Genomic DNA, 22,159 nt, shown 5'->3' with positions numbered 1-22,159 from the left:
GAGATAAACTGAAGAACAGCTTCACAAACTCAATACAGAGACAAAATAAGGAACAGTTTTCCCAGACATACAGCGTGTTAAACTGAATTACTGCTTCAAAAGATATTTAGAGAGATAAACTAAGGTACATGTATAAATATATAAAGAGAGATAATCTCAGGTAAAACACGTACAGCTTTCTAGGATACACAGACATACAAACTAAGAAACAACTTAACGGAGACATTTTCTAAGGAAAAGATTCAGATGTATAGAGAGATACAAAGAGATAGACGGCGGTTGATGCGAAATAGAACGAAACATGTCATATTCTTAGATCGTGTAATCTATCTGATGTAATTAATGTATATGTGTGGTCAGCCACTTGATAATATAATTAGAAATATTGATGTTGGTAGTTAAACGATGTGCAGTGTTTTGCCTTACCCAATTTATAATTATATTTGTTTTTTAAAATTGAACTAAACACATATTCTGTATAACAAATTACAAACGTACACACCTTGATTAAATCGACTTTTCAGTGAAGCCAAACTGATTAGTCGCTAAAATTCTGTTTAGATTTTATAAAAGAATAATATATATCTTATACAATTGTGTCCTTAAATCAAATGACAAAATAAATTAATAGAGTCAGTACTTTCGTCTATTACTTATGTAACAGTTGCCTAAGTAGCACTTTATTTTATTGAGGCAAACCCAGTCTTCACTGTGACTCGCGCGCAGCAAATCTACCCCAAGCTTCTCGCTCTCTACCTTAAATCTATGCATAGGTGAGCTCTGAAATCTTCTTTCTTCCAATACTTTGTAGTTGTTACCTATAAACTAGCACAATACAAGAGACTAAATCATAAAGTATAAAATATCAAATGTACACATATGGATGCAAAACATATAGTTATCAGTACAGTACAACCTCTCCAGGGCAGCAGTCCTTTAAGCAAAAACCTCTCTAAAACAACATCGTCAAAATTTCCCTAAGCTGAAATATACTATCAAATTTACATCTCCAGAACAACAACCTATACGTAACAGTCAATATTTGTATCTCCCAAAGGGCGTTGCTCTACAAAGGTTGTAATGTACTAAGCAAATATAAATTGTAGGAATTTCCAGCGTGCGTGATCATTATGTTTATTTTTTTTAAAAAAATCTTCGTAAACAACATACCCCAGGAACTGTCGGTAATGTTACAGATACTGTATATCATCAAAATCAAATATCCAGATGGCAGTCCAAGCAGATAAACAAATCCATAGAAAATACTCCAAAACTCTCCTAGGTGCAACAGGGCAGTAACGAGAAACAGAGCGGCCATTCCGAGTAAGTACAAACTCGTCGAGGAAATCCTGATATCTTCGCTGATAACTGGAATAAATTACCATGTATAAAGAACAGGAACATATTGTTTTCAAAATAAAAAGGAATTAATATGTTATAAATGATAAAGATCAAACAACACATTTTTGTCTTTAAACATAGGAACTACGTACAATTGACTTCAGCTCCTGGTTGTCCATTAATGTCAGTTGCAATTTCCACAGCTGTACCGACGATGGCAATCATCATCATTATAGCATATATACCACAAATTATTTTTCCAGACTGAAAATAGAGTACAATATAACGATGCGTATTGTATTTAAAATGAAGGATATTAATTGCAGAGCATGTATAACGTTGACATTAAAAGTTCATAGATTCATAAGAAAATAGAAATTGCCATTAGTTGGTCTCAATTTAACATTTTCCGTCAGAATGCTTACTCCTATGGTAAGTTTTATAAGACATTCAATTTGAGGCAAGCAATGGTATGAGTGAAGACAATAATTAATGTGACAACAAGTAGGACTTTACATTTATAAAGCGCCTCACTAATGCATATAATGCATTATAATTAGGATAATTTCAACTTTTCCTTTTGTGTCTCTACATACGTGCTAAGTACTGCGGTCGTGACGACAACAATGTCTTTGTTAATTCTTTTGAGAGCGTTCGTTTTATCCCTTAGCATTTTGGGCATGCTTTGAAACGAAAAAGCTTTGATTCATTTTTATCTGACAAGTTTGCCTTGTTATTTTAATCTTGGTCAGCAAGGGAATGACATGGACTTTCACAATATCAATACCATCTATATGACGCTGACGTTAGCGTAGGAAACTAACGTTCGTAAACAGAAATGATGTCATGACGTTTCATGGAGGTAAAACAGCGAAAATTTCAGTTTTAGTTTAATTATCTTGAGCATAAGGTCGTGTATTCTTCGTAAAATAACATATTTTCAACCCTAAACTATGCTATAAGCAACATAGTACAACTATCAAGGCATTTGATTTTATACAGTATATAGCCTCTTATACAAATAATATAGGAACTGAAAAGCTGAAAGTTATTATGCCAGTAGATGCTAGTAGATATCTACCAATAAAAACTTCTACTAAACTTTTCTTACTATAGTATAGGTAAACATGTGATAAACAGGTAAATAGATAGGAGAGTGGTGCCTTTGAGTGATAATGGCCCTGGAAGAGGATAATAGCCCGAGAGCTTTAAGGCTATTATCACCTTGCCAGGGTCATTATCACTCAAAGGCACCGTTCTCCCATTAATTGACCTATAGTTTACCGACGACGTAGGTTGACCTCTGTTTGTGTCATTAAAGATAGGTTCACCGCATGGCCAAGTTAAGGATTACTTTGTTAATGTGAACAAGAAATGGTCTGTTACAAAGTCTTGCTGAATAGTTTATGTTTCTTTTGCACGTTTTAAATGTATGTTCTTGTGCATATACAAAACACGTTTGAACAGTCAGGTAATGTGAAAGTAACTATTTATACGGGGAAGTTTGTAGAATAATAAGTTCTACGCAGTATTAGCTTAAGTTTGTACTTTGCATTTAAATTCAATGTTAGATTTATAGTTTTTAAATCCTTGTACATTTTATAAATACATATTTAGATTAGACTCATTTATGTGTAAGTTTGGTATTTATTTTAGCATACGTGAACTTGAATTTGTTCCATTGCTCAGTATTTCGAGGAACATTTTGAGAATTTCAATGTAATAAACTTGGCAACGGAAACACATTTCTTTATTTCTGTGTAAAAATTAGGGAGGGTATTTTTCGTGGGCGGACTGTATTCTGTTTGAAACATACACAGTTGGTGTTGTTTTCCGAAACAACATTTAGAGGCTTAAACTATATTGCTTAATATATAGTTTGGATTGTGGCAAGCGTTAGTCATTGCTCACTTAATGATTTTGCTGCTTGCTTATGGCTGCTGTCAAACCCTATCATACACGGTCCACTGACAAAGAGAATATATGTTTGTTTCAGTGACGATCGAAATGTCTTTCACCAAGTGGAGAAAAGATGTAATATTTTGACAAGTGGTGTTAGCGTTGCAGACTACAATTTAGTAAGTATTATTTGTTATCTAATTTACGAGTAGTAAAGCTATAATGAATGAACAACTAATAATGAATCTCTGAAATAAAATTTCAACTTACCATTAACTGAACGGTCTGTGATGTAAATAGGCAAGTAAATGCGTAACACACACTTATCACAACCTGCAGAGAGACCGTTGCTGTTGGATTCCAGTCTTGTCCATATTTTAATCCTCCTACAAAATGTCCAAATTTATTTCAGAAATCTTATACGTTAAATTGTTATCATGAGAAGATAGTGTAGCTACAAGTTAATATTCACCTTTCAGTTTTTTCCTTAAAAAGCTTACAACTCTACAAATTTCTACTAATATCATATAGCTCGTTAAAACTTTAACATTGAAACAGACTAAATATAACAGTAGCTATATAGTTTCGGTTGGATTTTATAGAAAATGATGGGATATTTTCACCCGTATAAAGGGCTCTTTGAGTCAAAGATATTTGACGAAACCTGCTGCCCACATTTTATTTCACCTAAACGAAATATTATTTGAAAAGACAAACTGGTCGCATCAGACATTTATGTTGTGCAAGCTGTACTGTTTAGTTTTTCTGCTTGAACATTTTGGTTTGGGAGGCTCCATTACTTCCGCTTTCATAGCTTTACAACCCCAATGATATGGTCAAACTTTATCTTTTGGCAGTTTCTGTGATATGCAGGCTGCCCATTTTTTTCTCGTTAAGGGCAAGCCCATTATTCTAAATGTGGACATACGCTACGTTTTATGGTACTGAACTCTGTGTATCATCAAAGGTTCCATGTATACCGTCGTATGATACATTTACGGACTTCTCTAAATTGTTTGAGCACTTGTAACATGTGCAAATATTTATCGTGTTGGGCGGCCTGTTGAGTTTCCGCTGTTCACGAATGTGTTTTTGTGAGTGTTGATTTACAAAAATTCTGAGCAGTAAAAAACTGAATTAATCAGTCAAACATAACTTGAGTGGATGTCGAATAAAGTCAGTAGGATGCCAGAAAACAGGATGCATTATTATAATTATTATTAGCCGTCACACAATCAGGATGTATATAACTGTTAACAAACAATATGTCTGTTGAGCTGTCTTACAAAACTGAATGTTCAGAACGCTGGCTCACAAACATTATGCTTACAAACCAGGCATATAGTAAGCTGTCTCACATACAGTTTGTCTAGTAAGCTGTCTCACAAATGGAATGACTAGTAAGCCGTCAGTTTAATAGGATAACTAGCCATCTGTCCTACAAACATGTTCTTTGTTTTAAATTAGTTAGTAGTCTTACAAACAACAGATGTCTAATAAAAAGGCAGACAACCTCTATAGATGAATACACTGCATTTGTAAGTTCTAGGCTTACTTATATGACATACCTGACACTTTTTTGACTTACGAATTCTTGGACGGAGGAATAGATGTTTGGACGGACCGACTGAGGACGAATTGACGGATCAATCAACCAACTGGCATTTGTAATGCTAGATTCAAATTACAGTCTGATATTATTTCATTCTCAGTATCAGTTATGATTAAATCCTTTCATGCAATGCTCGGTCGGTTATATGACCGGTCTAAACTAAAGATATGAACACCACATTTATTTAAGGGTATACCAGTCGGGGTATATTTGTATATATATCATTATATCGAAAATATAAAACTTTAAGAAAGAAATATTTGTTAATACATTATCGAAAAAAGATATTCAAAAAGGTCAATGACAAAACTAAACACAATTATCAGTAGAAGCATGAAAACAGTAGGTATTCAATAATTCGCTAATTACTAGAACAACAGATAATAGAAAGTAAATCCAGTCAGGAAAATAAATATTGTATATGTAATAGGATCTTATAAAGAACTAATCCTTATCAGTTAGTCAGTTTCCTCAATGTATTGTTCTTCTATCGAAGCATCTAGGTACATTACTTTGACCTTGCTCAGTTTATACAGAATATTTACCTTTCCTTATCAAAAGATCATAGGTAAGAGTTAGATTTGTACAACTTCGTATGATAGAGAAAAGTGTAAAACAGGTTTGAGACAAGACTGTGGCCAGTCTCCATTGGCCACAGTCTCCAGTTTTATTAAGATTCTTTATTGATGATTTAGCAGTGAAGATGAAAAACTGATGTTGTTAATGACGAAAAAGTCCGTATCTTACTCTATGCCAGTGATATTGTACTATTATCTGAAAAAATTGCAGTTAACCTTGAATATTCTTCATGAATGGACCGTGTATTTATGTTCGTCCAAACAAAAGTAATTTAATTCATATTTGACCGCGACATATACCTTAAACGTTTTTTAATAAAAATTGTTCATATTGATATAAGAAATTCATATACTTATTCATTACAGCCGGTTTGTAAATTCAAGACAACACCGATTTAAAGTATTAGATACCTAATACTGTACCTCCTTTTTATGAGTATTCAGTTCCTACCATAAACCTACTTTGACTTATATTTTTCAGATTCAAGCCCCACTGGGACCAAATTTGTCTTTTATCACTTTTTTTCTAGAATTTTTTTTTACTTTTTACAAGTTGTGTTATTGATTTATTGCACAAAAAGTTCTTGCTGTTCAAAGTGAATTTACCTCCAAAACAGGAGGGGGCAGAGTAAGACTTCTTTAAAAATACTGAGTTACATGCGGTAAAAAATCTCTTTTTCTCCTTTACTCTCATTGTATCGAAGAAATGTTGGTAGGGTTTACTTCTGTCCAAAGGTTATTATTGAATGAAGTGAGAAAAAATTAAAACAGTCCCACAGGACTCCAACTAAAATTTTCAATGTTGGAGTTAGAATTCTGTCTCGTTAAACCCTTTTACTTGAGGCACCCAAGACAAATATGACATTGACAGTTATATTTGTGTTTGACAGTAGTTTGACAAAAGTAATGGTATAAAGAATTTTCTGTAAACGTTTTGGACAGTGGTCATCACTTTGAAATTTGTCTTTGCATGAGCTGGAGGAAATTTTATCAATTATACAAAAAGGTGCAAAAGGTGTGTAAAAATTGCAACACGGTGCAAAACAATATCAATTTTAAGATTATATCAAATGAATGCCATTTTTTTAAAACATAACCATTATTATCTAATGGCTTTATACGTTTTTGTAATTGTCACTATCATCACGATTAATAAATACTCCTATTAATAATAAGGTTTTGTTGGCCTAAATGTATCTTTGACATTATATTTAATACTTTTAAGTATTTATAAATATTTGCAATACTACCTGGTCAAAATGAGTTGAAAATATGTTTCCAGAACTTGTAAGCAAACAAAGTAAATGTGAACAACTGCAATGGAAATAAATTTTCAAATTGAGATAAAGATATGTATCAATAATTTTTTAACTGCCAGAAAATGCATGCATTTGTTTGTTGTTATATCATGACCTGGTATCAAAATTAGCCCCGGGTCATATTGACGGACTGATTTTCAAATCAGGTCTATTCTATATTTCATATTTTGTATCAATGATCTTTGTTCAGTTTATTGTTGTCTGACATTTGTTCCTAACGAATAGGTCTACATGAAACTTGTAACTTCCTAAAATCAGAAGTAGTCACGTCATGTACACGAAACTATTTTTGGCAAACAATACATTTTGCATGATTTTGTTGTGTATTCTCGATGTATGTCTACCAAATTATGTCATTTATTTACTTAAAACAGAATTGATTTTGAGGTAACATGCCATCTCGAGACGAAAGACATTTAATGTTAAATATATGGATTATGAATCATGGACTGGTTTATATATTTATGAACGTATTTGTTCTGGTGTACATATTTTTCAGGAATATAAGAAATCAAAGTACTGATAGTACTGTACTGATGGAAGGTGATATATGTTAGTATGTGTATGAAAAGAATCTATTCCAAAAATGGCACAAGTGCTTACTGCGCTTTGATAGTTAGAAACCAAATACATATAGAATTTGATTCGGCTAACCATATCATCAATATTATACTGCGCTTTGGTTTAAAGTATGTTGAATTTATTTTGCTGGACATGAGTACATGTAAGTTTGTAATCCAGTCCACGGCCGACTCAAAGATGGTGATAGAGTTTCGGTCTGTATCGATGATGACGTCAGCGGTGGTAAATTCTTCCGCATTGAGATAGGTGGTAAATTCTTCCGCATTTAACTATATTGTACAGCTGACAGATACAACAAATTTGTGAGACAGTCTGTTCTTGATTAATTTCTGTGCGTTTACATAGAGAAAGGTGATATTGATACGTTGAATCCAACATTTTCAGATAGGTAGGGGTATTAATTAACAAAATATTTAAATGTCAATGGATTTTTTTCTTAAACAATCATGTTTTCCTGAAAAATGATGCAACAATATGTTTTTCTTGGATGAGTAATAGACCTTATAACATGCTACTGTTTTAACAGGGTCGGCATATATGAGCCTCAATAAATCCATATCAGCATCCCCTGGTACAGTTAATATCAAAATACAGATATTCTATAATGTCTGAGACACAAAAAGTACACTACATACCTAATACATACCTGATACTACTAGTATGACGGAACTTGGTCCAATCAGTGTAGACACCAGTAAAATGATCTGGTATATCTTGTAAAAGAACGACACCCGTAGATTATGTTGCTTTACTGAATAAAATTCAAAATAATACCAAGTAATGCTCAGTATAAATATAAGAACATACGGCGTCCGTTTCATCAAGAATGCAGCTACTGGACTTTGGTAGCGGTTGCTTTAGATTCGTTAAAGCAGCGTACCTCAAGTTATATAAAATGACGAAAAAGATACGATTAACTGTAAAGCAAATAAATATGCAGTTGTTGTCAATTTGTTTTGTAAGGTTATATGTTAAGTATAGAAATTTACAGGATATGTGTTCGAACATAGTGTGTGATCAATCATTTGTCTCGTTACTTTACTTGTTCATGTGTTAGTAAACAAACATTCACGTATACGGTTAAAATATAAACAAGATGACTTTGACAACTTTTTAAATAGCTCTTTTATCTTTAAATATTTGATACATTTTGGATGAATTTTGAACTGTATGACTTTCTTTGAAAGATAATCTTACTGTAATGCCATTCTCGAATCAACAGCCATTGGTTGGCCAGAGTTGAAACAATCCAGCGTCTTCTCTGTTTGAAAAATTCGTCAAAGTTTTCTGGACAATGTGTGCTGTTTTCAGCCGCCGCACAGTATTCTATCCTCCAACCGCTTTGAACCTTGATATTTCACGAGAAAAAATATCTAATGACTCTATTTTTGTTCATTCAATCGGCAGATAAAACTTGCCAATATTGTCTCAACAGTATTTTGAATCATTTCTTTGGTTTTAAGAGGAACCCAGAATAACAGAAGTGTTTCATTCAATATTCATACGTTAAAATTATATCTCCACAATTTATACCTTTTAAACATTTGTTATATATAATGCATAATAAGCAAACCGATATTTATTGGCTGAACAGACCGTTTTGCGAAAACAGTCGTGGCTCATCAAAACCAGGCGTCAGCGGGCAAGTTCTGAAGTGTTCAGAGATTATCAATAATATTAAATCTGCATTCTGAAATTAACTCAAGACAAATGTCGAAGCGGAATCATATAATCTCAATTTAAAAAATTCCACTTTAAATGTAGACTAGTTTATAGTGTTGTAGTCTTATTTAATGTAAAGCCTATCATAAAATAAGACCATATGTTACTGCTACATATTTCATTCCACTTTTGTATTATGCTGTTTAGCAGATTTTTAATGTTACATATCTTTTTGTGAAGACACAATACACGATTTGTATATTGACAGTAGAATTCCCAAACCATTTAGTCAAATTACAAAATTATAGAGGAGTTCACTTCAAGCATACCTTTAACTACATTTAAGCAATTAATTTTTGAATATTGACATTTGCATTTACTTGTTGTAGAATAGATTTGTCAGTAAACCTTTCGAAAAAAACATAAACGATTTCATGGAAAATCGGATCTAACGATGTTGATCAGACATTTAAACTGATACGCACAGTCATTTAAATTGATAATATAAAACTAAAGCGTCTATTGAAATGGGCAGCCGTGGAAGTATAGATAAGGTCACAGACGTCGTAGGCCTATTTGAGACCGAGTGATGCTCTGAACGTCGTGCAAGGAAAACATCCAGCTGGCTTTCAGAAGGTCCGTGGTGCTATCAAGTGCCCGCTCGTGTCTGAGAAGCACTGTTAAGACGATCATATGAGATCTTTCTCCAATATTAAAAACCTAAATTTCGCCATGCAGCCTTCAATATGTCGTTGTAATTGAAATAAATATACGAGCAAACAAAGATAGCAATATAACTACTATATGTAATCGTCTGTGTACGGCAACTGTACGCATACATCGTTATGACTGTCATCGTTGTATTTCTTTTTATTTTTCGTAATTATTCTTACATTTTTAATATAAAAATCTTATAATAAGTTTACATATATGATATACCATAAGTGTGCAAAACCACCGGTCTTCTCCCATATCCTTGGTAAGAAATTCCTCTGCCTTTTCAACATTCGAGGCATACACTGACAGAATAGTCTTGATCGCCTTACATCTATAAACACTGAAACAGCCAGGCGCGCAAAGGACCGATCCAATCACATGTTCTGAAGCCTGAACAGATATATAGCTAAATTTTGTGCAACACATGTTACACTTACACAAAGGTCCCACCATTGCTTCTAAAGGAACAACCGTCCCCTAGCGGCAATTTATTGAATGGAACGAAATGATTTGAATGTATTTTGTAGAGTGTTACCATTGAGACATTTCTGCAACATTATTTTGAAATTTGGAGTAGATTATCATATCGGTTACCATGGTAATAAAAAGTCTACATGGATGACCTAGAAATGAGGAAAGACTGAATGTGAAGTTTGGTTGAAATTTTGATGGTGGTCATGAACAGGCTCAATCAAACCGAGCCTTCAACATTTTCGTTTTTGTTGTGTTGAGCGACCTGTGGAGTTTCCACTTTTTCTATTTTAGTACGCAATGTAATTGTTGGCAACGGATAACGGTCATCGAATGATACTAAAAGCTCACTATGTGCAATTTATTAAATCAGCTGATCTAGAAAGGTAAACTGACTCTAATTCAATGTCAACCGTATTTTTAACAATGCTGATTATTTTGATACATAAAAAAGAGAAATTTTAAGGTAGCAAACAACTCAAAAATCTCTTTTTAAAATAAATCAACTTAGACTAACTTTTTGAAACCAATGTCCGATTGCATATTCAAATATTTGGTACCATACTAGCAGACCACTCCCGAGTGGATGAGTCCTTGCGCATACTGCTCCGACACTTTTGTCGAGGGTCATTAAATCAAGAAGTGCTTCTACACTTTTTGGTGAAAATTTGACATCAGCATCCGTTGTTAGAATGTATGATTCTTCTTCTTTGTCATAATTAGCATTTTCTGCAAAATATATGAAACTCTGAAACTCAGTTTAAAGAAGTAAGTCCACAGTATTTCTATTATTTTTCTCAATCTATTAAGACTTTGGGTTGAGATTTAATTAGTCATGCCAACAGAAAATAAAAACTTACCGTTTTGAATCCCTTGTTCAAGAACATATGACATATACATGACTTGGCTCCACCTCTTTTTACTCTTTACCTATATAAAAATAACAGTTATTAAAATTTACGTCTGTTATGTTTATAGAAACTAATTTTCAAGCATATTTATTATATTTTACTCACAAGAATTTCATTGGACCTAAGCAATTAACAAATAAAGAAAAATTAGAAGCATAAAATCTTTCGACCATATTTTGTGCAGACATATGGTTATATGTACTATGAGAGAAAATCCCCGTAAAGCTATCGAACGGCCTTTTCATTGCAATAAGTAATCGTTAAATATTTACTAAAATGAAGAAAGTCCTCATCAAATGAATTAAACTTTACAGAATATGTAAATTAATGTGAATTTAATGTATCCGATCCATAAATAGTTAAATTTCGATGCATGGTGACCCCATGATTTTCTGGTATCATTTGAAAGAGTTGTGTCTGCTGAACAAGAATTAATAAATAGGATGACCATAAATAATATGCAAGAATAATTACAGTCCTGTTTTATGACCGCAAAATGATAAACTTTACGCTGTAACAACTGGATTTCTGTTGAAGTATCATTGAAGACTATAAAGTAAAAAAATAAAAATTCTATAACATATTTTTATCATGTTATTTATATTTTCTTTTTCAGTAGATGATATGCTTTCAAATGATACCAAAATTATATGAGGTTACCAGGCATCAATATTTGATATATTTATATAGCACTGTTATATAGAACTTGCTTATTTGTGGATCGGATACCTTAATGTCACATTTATAATAAAATGTCATGCAACAACATTCGTTTGTTAGTTTTGTCATGCATTAGCACTCGCTCGTCCTCTTCCTGGAAAACCAGTACTGTTGTCATATTACAAGTCATTGTCGTGACCCCAGTTTGTTTGCTAAAGTAACTTCCAGATTTTTAGTGGTAGCACACATTTATACTGTATTGAGCTACACATATAATGTATATTACTGATAACCACAAAGTTTACTTTACGATTCATAAAATTCCATATATGAAATTTAATTTCCAGAACATATTTAACAAAATTATTCAAACCTTTGAAAAGTATAGAAATTAAGAATGTATATATATATATATATAATTGCAAGAAAAATCACATGTCTCGTTTATTGTATGCCCTTGTAGATACATGACTATTCATTAGAATATGGTTGATTATTAGGGACCGGCCATTTGATATCCTTGGGGCCTCGAACGTTTTTACTTTGCATTTCCTTGAAAAGAATTTCGGCTTCAACGACCTGAAACAAATCTGGCTCCCAAATCACTGAAAAAAATCTAGTTATCGGTCACATTTACAAAACAAAAGATTTTTATAACTATGAAAGTTTTTTTGTTTTTAGTTTTAATATTTAATAAGATTAGTAAAATTCTATATTATTACATTACATTCTTTCTTCGTTATGAAGGAAAAATAGCACATTCATCGACGTTTGAATATTGCATATATGTCGAGTACCCTCTCACACAGAACATTCTGTTTACTTAAAATCACAGGTAAGTTTTTCAGACATGTTTGCCTGAATTTACATCAGATAGACCACACAGGTGTGGGTAGGGTAGGTATCAAGATAATAACGTATTAGTTCAAATGGCTCACGAAGTTTTCAAGTATCACTTATAATATTAAAAACATTCCAAAGGATGTAGAAGGGTAGATTATTCCTCCAACTATTTGTCAAATGCACCAGAGCTAACCACAAATTCAATTTTTATTCAGGAGAGCATGCCAAAGAATCCCCTCTACATCCATTTTTGACTGACTGCCCCTTCTTGTTCTATTATCTTTAGGTTTCAATCAAATGATTTATACGTGTTTATATAAAATATATGATTGATACCTAAAAGATAAATGTACATTAATAGCAGATTTTTAAACTATTTTTGCACATAAAGTATATAACTGTGTTCAAATTAGGAACTGTAATTTGGGTCAAATGCTTCTTATTTAAAATTTTAGTCAAAGAAACTTGCATTTGGCTATTTAATGTGTACTCAAGCAAATTACGCAAAACAAAATTGTTTATCTTAATCGCGCTTTATACTTTATTAAAAGGGAAAGTATTGGTTTACTCTGAAGAAAAAGTTCTGAACTTCATAGAAGGCAAAATAAATTTGTTGGCTCCAGTTAAAATTCCAGAACCTCCACCTCCAACCCCCTCCGCACACCACACAGAAGTTCAAATGGCAGGCCATGTACACATATGTCTCTCAAATAAAGGGCGGAATTTTCATATCGCAATGTATCAACGGGCGTGGTAGATTTAGTTCTCGTCTTTCCGACAATTTTGTCTACTACTCCGATTATCTCTAATGACAATTTATAGGTTGTAACAGTGATTTCACGTAGTGCATATATAAAAGCAACATTGATTCTTCGAAACACACACGACTAAATATAACCAAGTATAATAGATCTTGTACATTTACCAAATAAGATATGGTGTAAATAATGAAATCAGTCTCTAAAAACGTAAACCAAGCTGTCTTTTCATGATATTATGTCACGCCGTATTCATTCGGAATACTCTGTCCCAGTGGTGAGAAAAAGTCAAAATAATCTAACCAAAGTGTGTTGCCCAGTACTCTTTATGTAATAGACCCGATGATTAATTTTATAAACTTTAAGATGATTTTTATAAAATCTGAGCATGTATGTTGCGATACATAGGACATGTATGACTTTATAGTTCCGCTTAAGCCGGTGCTAGGGGGCGTGAGAGGTGTTGGTAATAGAGTTCCGCTTAAGCCGATGCTAGGGGGCGTGAGAGGTGTTGCACATTTCATTATCTCTCATGAACAGACTCAATCAAACCGAGTCTGCTATTATTCTACTTGTTTGCATTCCTTGCTTCCAAATGATCATTTTACAGATTTTATTTTATAACCTTTGAATTGTCTTTGAGATGAACTGTTAAACACGTCCCATCTCTTCCACCTGATGGTAACCTCCAGCTTAGAGACATTCCGTATGGTGTAATTGTCTTGGTACTGCTATGAACTCCTATGTCTGAAAGAAAAGACAAGAGCATCTATCAAAACACTTTCACCTTTCCAGTGTTTAGGACCGTCGAACATTTTATTCAAATCAGTGCGCTCAGAAACTACGTTATTTTTCATAATGCAGCTAGTACCTTATTAATCGAAGCGAATCGTTTAAAGCCAAAATTAACTTGTTAGGTCTTTAACAATACAATACAAATTAGAGAAAATACTACACAAGGAGCGGTTGTTACATGTAGTTCATTCCTAAACGCCGGTTTTCTTAAGCCACATGTCATATTTTCAACAACTAACTTTTCAGCTTCCATTATTATTCTTATTTACTCATCAGCATTGGCTATTAAAATATTTCAATATTTATGACGTAAACAAATATAGTAAAGAAAAGATAAGTTACTGCCAACAGTTTGTCTTTAACACAATGAATAAACATATAAATAATTAGATGTAGGACAAGTTCATCCCTATTAATTAGTTATTTAAGGGACAAAAACTACGACAATCAAAACATTTTGTCATTTGCTTAAATGAGGAAGTAACGAAAGTTATCAAAAACCTAAACACTATTATTTAAGATCTACACTGTATATCAGTTACGAAAATTTATTGGGTTGATGCATACTAAATACTTCGCCAACTAGTACGACCAGCTGAAGCAAATGTTCTGTTGGTATTCCTGCCTTTAGAGCGCCATCAAAGAATATGTGAAATTCAAATCGAAGCCCTCTAGACTGTGATACTCTGTCATTAACAGATCTTAATGATTCCAAAAGCTGTTTCATCTCTAGCTCATCCTGTAATTGAATAAACCGAAGTAGCTGACAATAAGATGATCTACGACATATATCAAGTATTTTCGAATATCTAACATGCTAAAACGTGAGGTAGATGAATTACAAGAAAGAGTTGATTATTAAACCTGTGTAAAATCAAAATTTCATCATTTTGTTTATCTACAGTACTTGGTTATCTTTACATTTATACAAAAGCTCTGCATAACGGGAAGTATTCGCCCGCATAGATTGAAATGAGTTTTATTTTGTGTTCCAGAAAAAAACCCAACAAAGTACAAATAAGACAGTTCAAATCAATTTGGGACCGTAATCTTTGACTACTAATCAAGGAAAGCCGCTCTAAGACACAAGAATATAAAAGTGAACTTTTTTGAAAACTTTTTTAAAGAGGTGGAAGTTTGGGAGATGGGGATTGGAGCAATATGGATTGTTGCACTCCCACTCATTGCCACCCATATATTCCAAGTTTAAAATCAATACTTTTAATAGTTTGGATGCCGTGCTACGCACACAAAATACAAAGGACAGATTTGAACTCAATTTGTGATATTGACCTTGGACATGCATTCGTGTAGTCCCTGGCTCGCGGATTTTGCAATATTTCTGATTCAAGTAGTTTCATTGAGTGCAAAACTGCGATGTTATTTTAACATTATTAGACACTTCACCGTAATTAATTATTAGTAAAATGTCCTGGGAGAGTCGCAAAGAAAGGGTTTCTGTGGTTGATTGCAATCTACAAATAACGTGATTTAAGAAATAGTTCATGTATTTCATATTGAGCTGTAATTATATCATTTGTTTAATTATGCATTTATTGTATATAAAAAAATAAACAGTATTAATATCTAGCGTGTTTCCAGATAATTTCTACGTATTTGGCAACGTTAAAGACAATTCAAGTCGGCGAATTACAAATACATAAATATTTTTTTCCAGGCAGAACTTACCTTGCTTTACTTAACCTTTCAAGGACTCTGCATGTCGTCTGTCGCTACCTATTTTCATATTTATGTCTAAACTATGGTAAAATAGGTTTGTAAACTAGTATGATCATAAAACATCGTAAATTATAGTATGTTTCAACGCATTTCGTTATTAAATAAGACTGAGAACGGAGAATGAATTAACATTGAATGAGCCCAACGAATTCGGCGACATTTAACGGCAACATGTCATTCTTGAGCACAGTCCTATAGGAGCAGACAACAAAGGCAAACAATAAAATAGGTTACTTGGTTTAATATCACGAGAATGAAACGTGTAGTAGAGATAGTACCTAAGTTTTTCAAATCATAAGTTTGGTTTGAAAAGAAGGCAAGTATTCTTATATTTCTCAAAAATAGATAAATAGATATATAGACAACATTTTAACCAAGAGCGTAGAGTTATGAGCATTTAATATTTTCATGTAAAAGAAAATTTTGTGATCAAGGAAATATAACTCATCTTGAACATGGAGAGCAGAAACATCAAAGGGACATAATACAGTGAATATTTTATAACTGGGTGCATTTGGTTTAACATTCAATTGTGATCTGGATTGCTAAATTATGATCTATGACACTGTGTGCTGAAAATTAAGAAAATCTTGAACAGTCTGTAAACAGCAAAAATATGCTGTAGCAGAATACAACTATTAAAGCCCTAACCTTGACTCGAACCCAGGACCTCACATAACTAAGGCAGAAACTCTACCACTTCCCTATAACAGCAGTAGCTAAAAGCTATGCAGTTTATGTGCACCTATTACATTACGTGAACTGGAACAATTTTGGGACAATAACATCATAATCGGTGAACTCCGGATTATCAGCTTATTTTTTGTTAGCTAACGGCAATTTTCATGTAAAGAAAAAATATAATCTAATATGCTGCCAACGTTTAAATCGGTCAAAACTGCCCAAATTTCTCTGACGTGTTGTTCAGAGTATGAACTTACTAACTGGTAGTACCAGTGAAATATAACTTACACTGACTCTTTTATATTTGCCCTTTTAGCAGCTTGCGAACGGAAAAGACGGCGTGCTTTGTCCAAATATAAGCAATTATTTTACCTGTTTCGAGAAGATTTTAATTGATAAGAAACTACAGTTACAAACTTAATACCTTTCTGCAACACATGGAGTTATTAACATTCTATGTCAAACAGTATTACGACTAAGATCGACTGCCATTCATTCATTCCAAAGATTTATAGACAGAGTCCGTTCTTTACATTTTTAATCGTAACCGGTGCACATGTAAAAACACTTTATTTTGAAAAATCGAAGTATGCGAAGAGCTATGGTACGGTCTCTACGTGTAGTACCCCTCCCACACCCCTCAAGCAGATCTGTATTATGACTTAGCATTGACGGAAATGCATGATCCTAGATGATCTCACAGACATCAATAAATCTCTTTAGTGAAAAAGATATTTCCATTTTTAATCGATGGAATGTACAGACATAAATGTCTCTTGAATGACTTTTTGCTGACGCCGAGGCATCAGATTCACACAAATATAATATACAGTCGACATTGTATTAAGAGACTACCGAGGGACTGCTAAAAAGTGTTCTCTTATTGGAATGGTCTCTTAATGAATTTCAGTTTGGTGAATGGAACAGTTATGTTTATTTGTTTATGTAACTGTATTTATAAAGATATACATATAAGATATATATTTCAAATGTACACATGTACATCGTGAACACTTTTCCAAGTCCACCAACCGTTATCATTTTAGCCGGAATGTTCGTAAATTCAACTTTTACAAGGTTATTTGCATCCAGTCAATAACGTACTCGTCATTTGCCCAGGTGAAGAAATGCCCGGCGGAAGTTTGGTACCCGCTTTCTAAATAGATACTTTTGTTGAATAGTTTACTTGTCGGGACTACGTTAATGTGGTCGCTAGTCGTTTGATAAAACAGCCGTTTAATGGAATGAATTAATGTACTGAAAACGTTTTTTTTTTTTTTAGGGGGGGAATTTCGACTGGTCATTTAATAAAAATATCTTAACAGAGGTGGTCGCAAGTACGATGTCGGCTGTATATAACACTGAATGTTACGTACCTCTCTAAACATCGTTGTACAAATAAATACTGTTGAACGCTTTGCGTTTTCAAATGGTTTCAGGCGTATGTTCCCTGTGTCTATCAGTTCATTTCTCCTATTTAGCATAATCCAGTGTTCAAGCAATGCCGAGTTGTACATTGGTGTCCAGAATAACTATTCATGCATAAACAAGTTTTGATTGCATATTCTTACACAAAATAATTCCTTTTGATATGACACATCATTTCTTTTCTAATTGCGACAGCAAGTAATTAATTAATTAAAGTGCATCGAAATATTCTATGTCTACATAATAACAGTGTCATTATTAGAAACGCTTTTGTTCTTTAGTTACAAGAAGTTTGGTGCTTATTGCCAGGTAAATTAGGACAATACTTTTAAAGAAACATAGTCTTACAAAGTAATATAATTTTGACATGTACCTGATATTCTCTCAGCATAACAATTAACTGGCTTCTGTATAAAATCCACCAAGTTGACAAAACTTGAGCAAGAACGAGGCCTATTGTTGCTATAATTATTATTCCCCTATCATCGTTAATGGTGCAATCCAGTTTTTCCTCGGTATCTGTATAATAAAAAACGGGACAGTTATAACTGCAAAATGAATAAATTAAAAGCAGAATTTCATAGCTTAGATAAAATTCTGTTCAAATGATACACAATTTGCTGGGAATATCTTGTATCATTCTATTTCAAGGATAACGAGAATCGTGACACGGAATCAACAGTGCTATGCAAGAGGGTCCACACCAAAAGGATATCTACTCAAAGATGCGTATTATAAGCAATTGTTGAACGATTCACACTGCGGAAATTTGTATAACAGGAGTTCTACATTTAAGAACAATAATTAGGATAAAAAGCTTTTTATTGGGTTGTCTTCAAGAATATTTAAGAAATACAAAAATTGTCCATGCTTAAAGAGAATTCCTATAGTTTGTTTTTTCCTTTAATAGAATATTTTTCAAATTCACATAATATGATAGGACAATTTGTGCTAAAACAATGAACATATAAAAACAATGGGTCACCAGGCTTATTTTTGTGAAAAATGTTTTGAACACACCCACTGTTGCTGAAACTTCCAGCGATTTTCCAACATTTTCATAATTTGTGTTCTGCTTTTTTTTTTTATAAATACCAACCAAAATATACATCAAGACAGCACAATAAGGTTTATTCTTTTTACAGATTTTATTATATACTTATTTGATATTATAGTCATATTTGTAATACTATAAACTTACAATAATTGGTACAAATGAAAAACAGTTATTGTTTCATATTCACTTTGTGATTGTTTTTTCAATGCAAAATACCCATAGTGAAGAATATTTTTTCTAAATTTTGAAAATACTGTCTAACAGACATTTTTCCTGTTTTTCTTGTTTATAAATAATTGTATTGTGAGCATAAAAATGGCTAAACATGTATGGGTCACCAGGCTAGATTTTATGTTATGACTGCTTGAATACAACACCTGTTCGGACGAAAAATGGCGCGAACCTGACCAAATTGATTACATGTATATCTACTAGAAGTTTAAAAAAGTTTTAAAAATTCTTAGTTCTTTCTATAATTGAATACTAAATAATCTGAAAGGTGATATTGTCTTATCGGTACTAAGTCAATTGTCTTACATTATATGAACAACATTTTCTTTGTACTAAAATGCTGTGAGAACACAACAACAAAAATGGCAAGATACCTGTCAGGCATGATACTTGTCAATACAACATAAACAAGTATCAACATAGGATTACTGATAATACTTAACAAAAATGTTACTTCGTTCAAGATTCCTCATATTTGAGATTGCCTGTCACGTTTCAACAAATGTTGACTTCACTTCAGTTTTCCTTGGAAAGTGTCGGCTGCACAGAAAGAAACGCATAAGAAACTATAGGAATTTCCTTTAAAGTTGGTATACAAGTACTTGTGGAAACAAAATGGTGGCACCATTGTTGTACTTTCCCTTTCTTTTCTACGATCAAACTGGAAATTTCTGAAATATTCTTAAGTGTCTTATACACAGCAAAAGGCCAAGCACTTTTTCTTCCAATATTATGAGGGCTTTGAGTGTATTTGTACTTAACAACGAGAATATTTACCATTACCCGGACCTTTGTGGTTTTATATACACTATGAAAAAAATTTGCATATTAATAAATAGTGATAAATTAAATGATGTGAACTGTTTGTCACATTTACGTAAATTAAAAAGGAAAGTTCTTAACCTGGCAGTAAGACGATAACATCACAAGATTTCCGAACTGCAAGAAGGATCACAGATAGAGGTGTTGCTGCAGCAAGTGGAAATGAGAAGCCAATCTGCTGGGAACAAGTTGTACATGCTATGTAACCAACAATATAACCTAAAATATTAAATGCAGTTGTACAACATTAATCGCACAGAGCTTTTACCTGAGCTTGTAAAATTCTCAAGTGCATAGGCAGAGTGGATGAAATGTTAATAAAATGTTGGAAATCAAATTTCATTTCAGTACTCAGTCTGAATAAAAACTTGATTTCGTTAACATCGATGTTGACACAAGACTTAATGTGTCGACTTATTTATACGAGTAATTACACATAGTATGTCGAAGCTATTTTATACGATGCGATATTTATAATTTTGTTTGATTTTATGATAATTTTACGCGTGGTTACACTGAACGGAAAGTTCAAACAAATGTCGATGATGAAACCGTTTTGCTAAGTCTTAATATTGCTCATAACTTAATGCCATTTGTTCACACATTTTAGACTGCTTCCTTCCTCTTCCCTAAAAGATACATAAAATACGGGAACTGTCTAACTCTTGCAAGACATCATTAAAAATAACCAAAAATATGTGGAGAGGAGACTTTTAAAATAATTCTCCTTGTTTTTGTACCAGTATCTTACGCTTATTTTCAGTCACTTTACACCGCGTTTGCAGTGCCATATATACATATAATATGGCAAACTTGGGGAAAATGAGCATGTAGAACAAATTTCAGCCAAACTGTTGGCGTTTTGCTGTAATAAAATTGAAGCCGATATTAACATAGATAAGAAACATCCCTTAGCTTTAATTTTAACAATTAAGTAAACTTGAGATGTTGTAAAAGATAGGTGAAAGTTCAATCTAACATAACTGAATAGGAAATACTGATACTTTCCAATAAATCCTGAAGTGATATGGGCAGAGAAATAATATATTTGCGCTTGACTCCAATCTTGGATTGTCCGCCACCCGTCGATGTATCTGTTTATATCCGCTGTTTAAGTAAGTAGAACAAATTTTCGGCTAGAACTTTTCATCTTTAGCATATACATTTATTGTCAGTACAGGCCACAAAGCAAACATAAATTTATTAATTATGCCTGTCATGCATTCAGATACAATCAAATTTCCTTTTACGTTAACACGCTGTATCATGCAAATATTACTCATGAACAAACGCTATACATAAAATATAACTTTTTTTGTAATTTTGTAAAACATTTATATAATATATGCACATCAACAAGCCAGCTCGCAATCTCAATAGGGAGAAGACAGGTCTACGCATCATGGGTTCGTGACTTCGATCCTCTGTCGGGGCGTATGTTCCCCGACGATTTGATAAAAGCATTATATCTGATATCATTCGTCTTCCACTTCAGATTCACGTTGGAAAATTGGCAGTAAGTTGCTGAGAACAGATTTGTTCTGGAACCAAATATACTGCGGGTCTATGTGCTAGTCAAAGAAATGTATAAAGTACAATACATGATGTTTATTGTTTGAGAGCGATTAGCGGTTTGCAAATTAATTGAAACCGGTTTCACCTAGTAATCGAATCGGATCCGATTTACCGAGGAATTGTCCCAGTCCTAGTATGGATATGATCATATTTCATCTCCAATAGTAATTTTTGTTTTCAATTGACTCACCTTTGTCCGGACCATCTGGAAACTGTGACAAACTGTTATTAAAGTAAATCAGCATGGAAAATCCAAAGGTTGATAGTAGTTTTACAAATGACATCAGTGCTGTCATTTTCCAGGCAGTACTTTCTACTTTATCCAATGGTCTAATGTGATTTGACGAGGTTTCGTTTTCGTTTTGAATGCCTGGTTGTGATGTTGAAGGACCAGGCTCTACATCCCCGTTTGGCTTAAAGTAAGTGAAATTGACTGCATTAAATTTATGCATGTAAAAATTTTTATTAAAAAAA

At 33.0% G+C, this 22,159-nt stretch overlaps 1 protein-coding gene across 3 annotated transcripts in view; it reads right to left on the bottom strand.

Moving 5' to 3' along the window:
• Window positions 1-22,159, bottom strand: part of LOC123542823 (uncharacterized) — a 57,496-nt gene that overhangs the window by 16,327 nt on the left and 19,010 nt on the right. For all 3 annotated transcript variants that reach the window (XR_008368562.1, XM_053530976.1, XM_053530975.1), the window contains exons 4-18: window positions 21,876-22,098; window positions 21,120-21,217; window positions 20,192-20,330; window positions 18,374-18,519; window positions 17,949-18,104; window positions 14,716-14,887; window positions 13,979-14,100; window positions 11,042-11,111; window positions 10,699-10,910; window positions 9,933-10,100; window positions 8,529-8,679; window positions 7,978-8,082; window positions 3,511-3,626; window positions 1,494-1,605; window positions 1,171-1,368 (exon numbers count right to left, since the gene is read on the bottom strand). Coding sequence is in view for 2 of the 3 variants with exons in the window: in XM_053530976.1 (XP_053386951.1) it covers window positions 1,171-1,368; window positions 1,494-1,605; window positions 3,511-3,626; window positions 7,978-8,082; window positions 8,529-8,679; window positions 9,933-10,100; window positions 10,699-10,910; window positions 11,042-11,111; window positions 13,979-14,100; window positions 14,716-14,887; window positions 17,949-18,104; window positions 18,374-18,519; window positions 20,192-20,330; window positions 21,120-21,217; window positions 21,876-22,098 (2,188 nt within the window). In the remaining variant the exon portion in view is untranslated. The remainder of the gene's footprint in view (window positions 1-1,170; window positions 1,369-1,493; window positions 1,606-3,510; window positions 3,627-7,977; window positions 8,083-8,528; window positions 8,680-9,932; window positions 10,101-10,698; window positions 10,911-11,041; window positions 11,112-13,978; window positions 14,101-14,715; window positions 14,888-17,948; window positions 18,105-18,373; window positions 18,520-20,191; window positions 20,331-21,119; window positions 21,218-21,875; window positions 22,099-22,159) is intronic.

The sequence above is a fragment of the Mercenaria mercenaria genome, chromosome 19, assembly GCF_021730395.1.
Source record: "Mercenaria mercenaria strain notata chromosome 19, MADL_Memer_1, whole genome shotgun sequence".
Taxonomy (NCBI): domain Eukaryota; kingdom Metazoa; phylum Mollusca; class Bivalvia; order Venerida; family Veneridae; genus Mercenaria; species Mercenaria mercenaria.
This window is presented reverse-complemented; position numbering and strand designations above follow the sequence as displayed.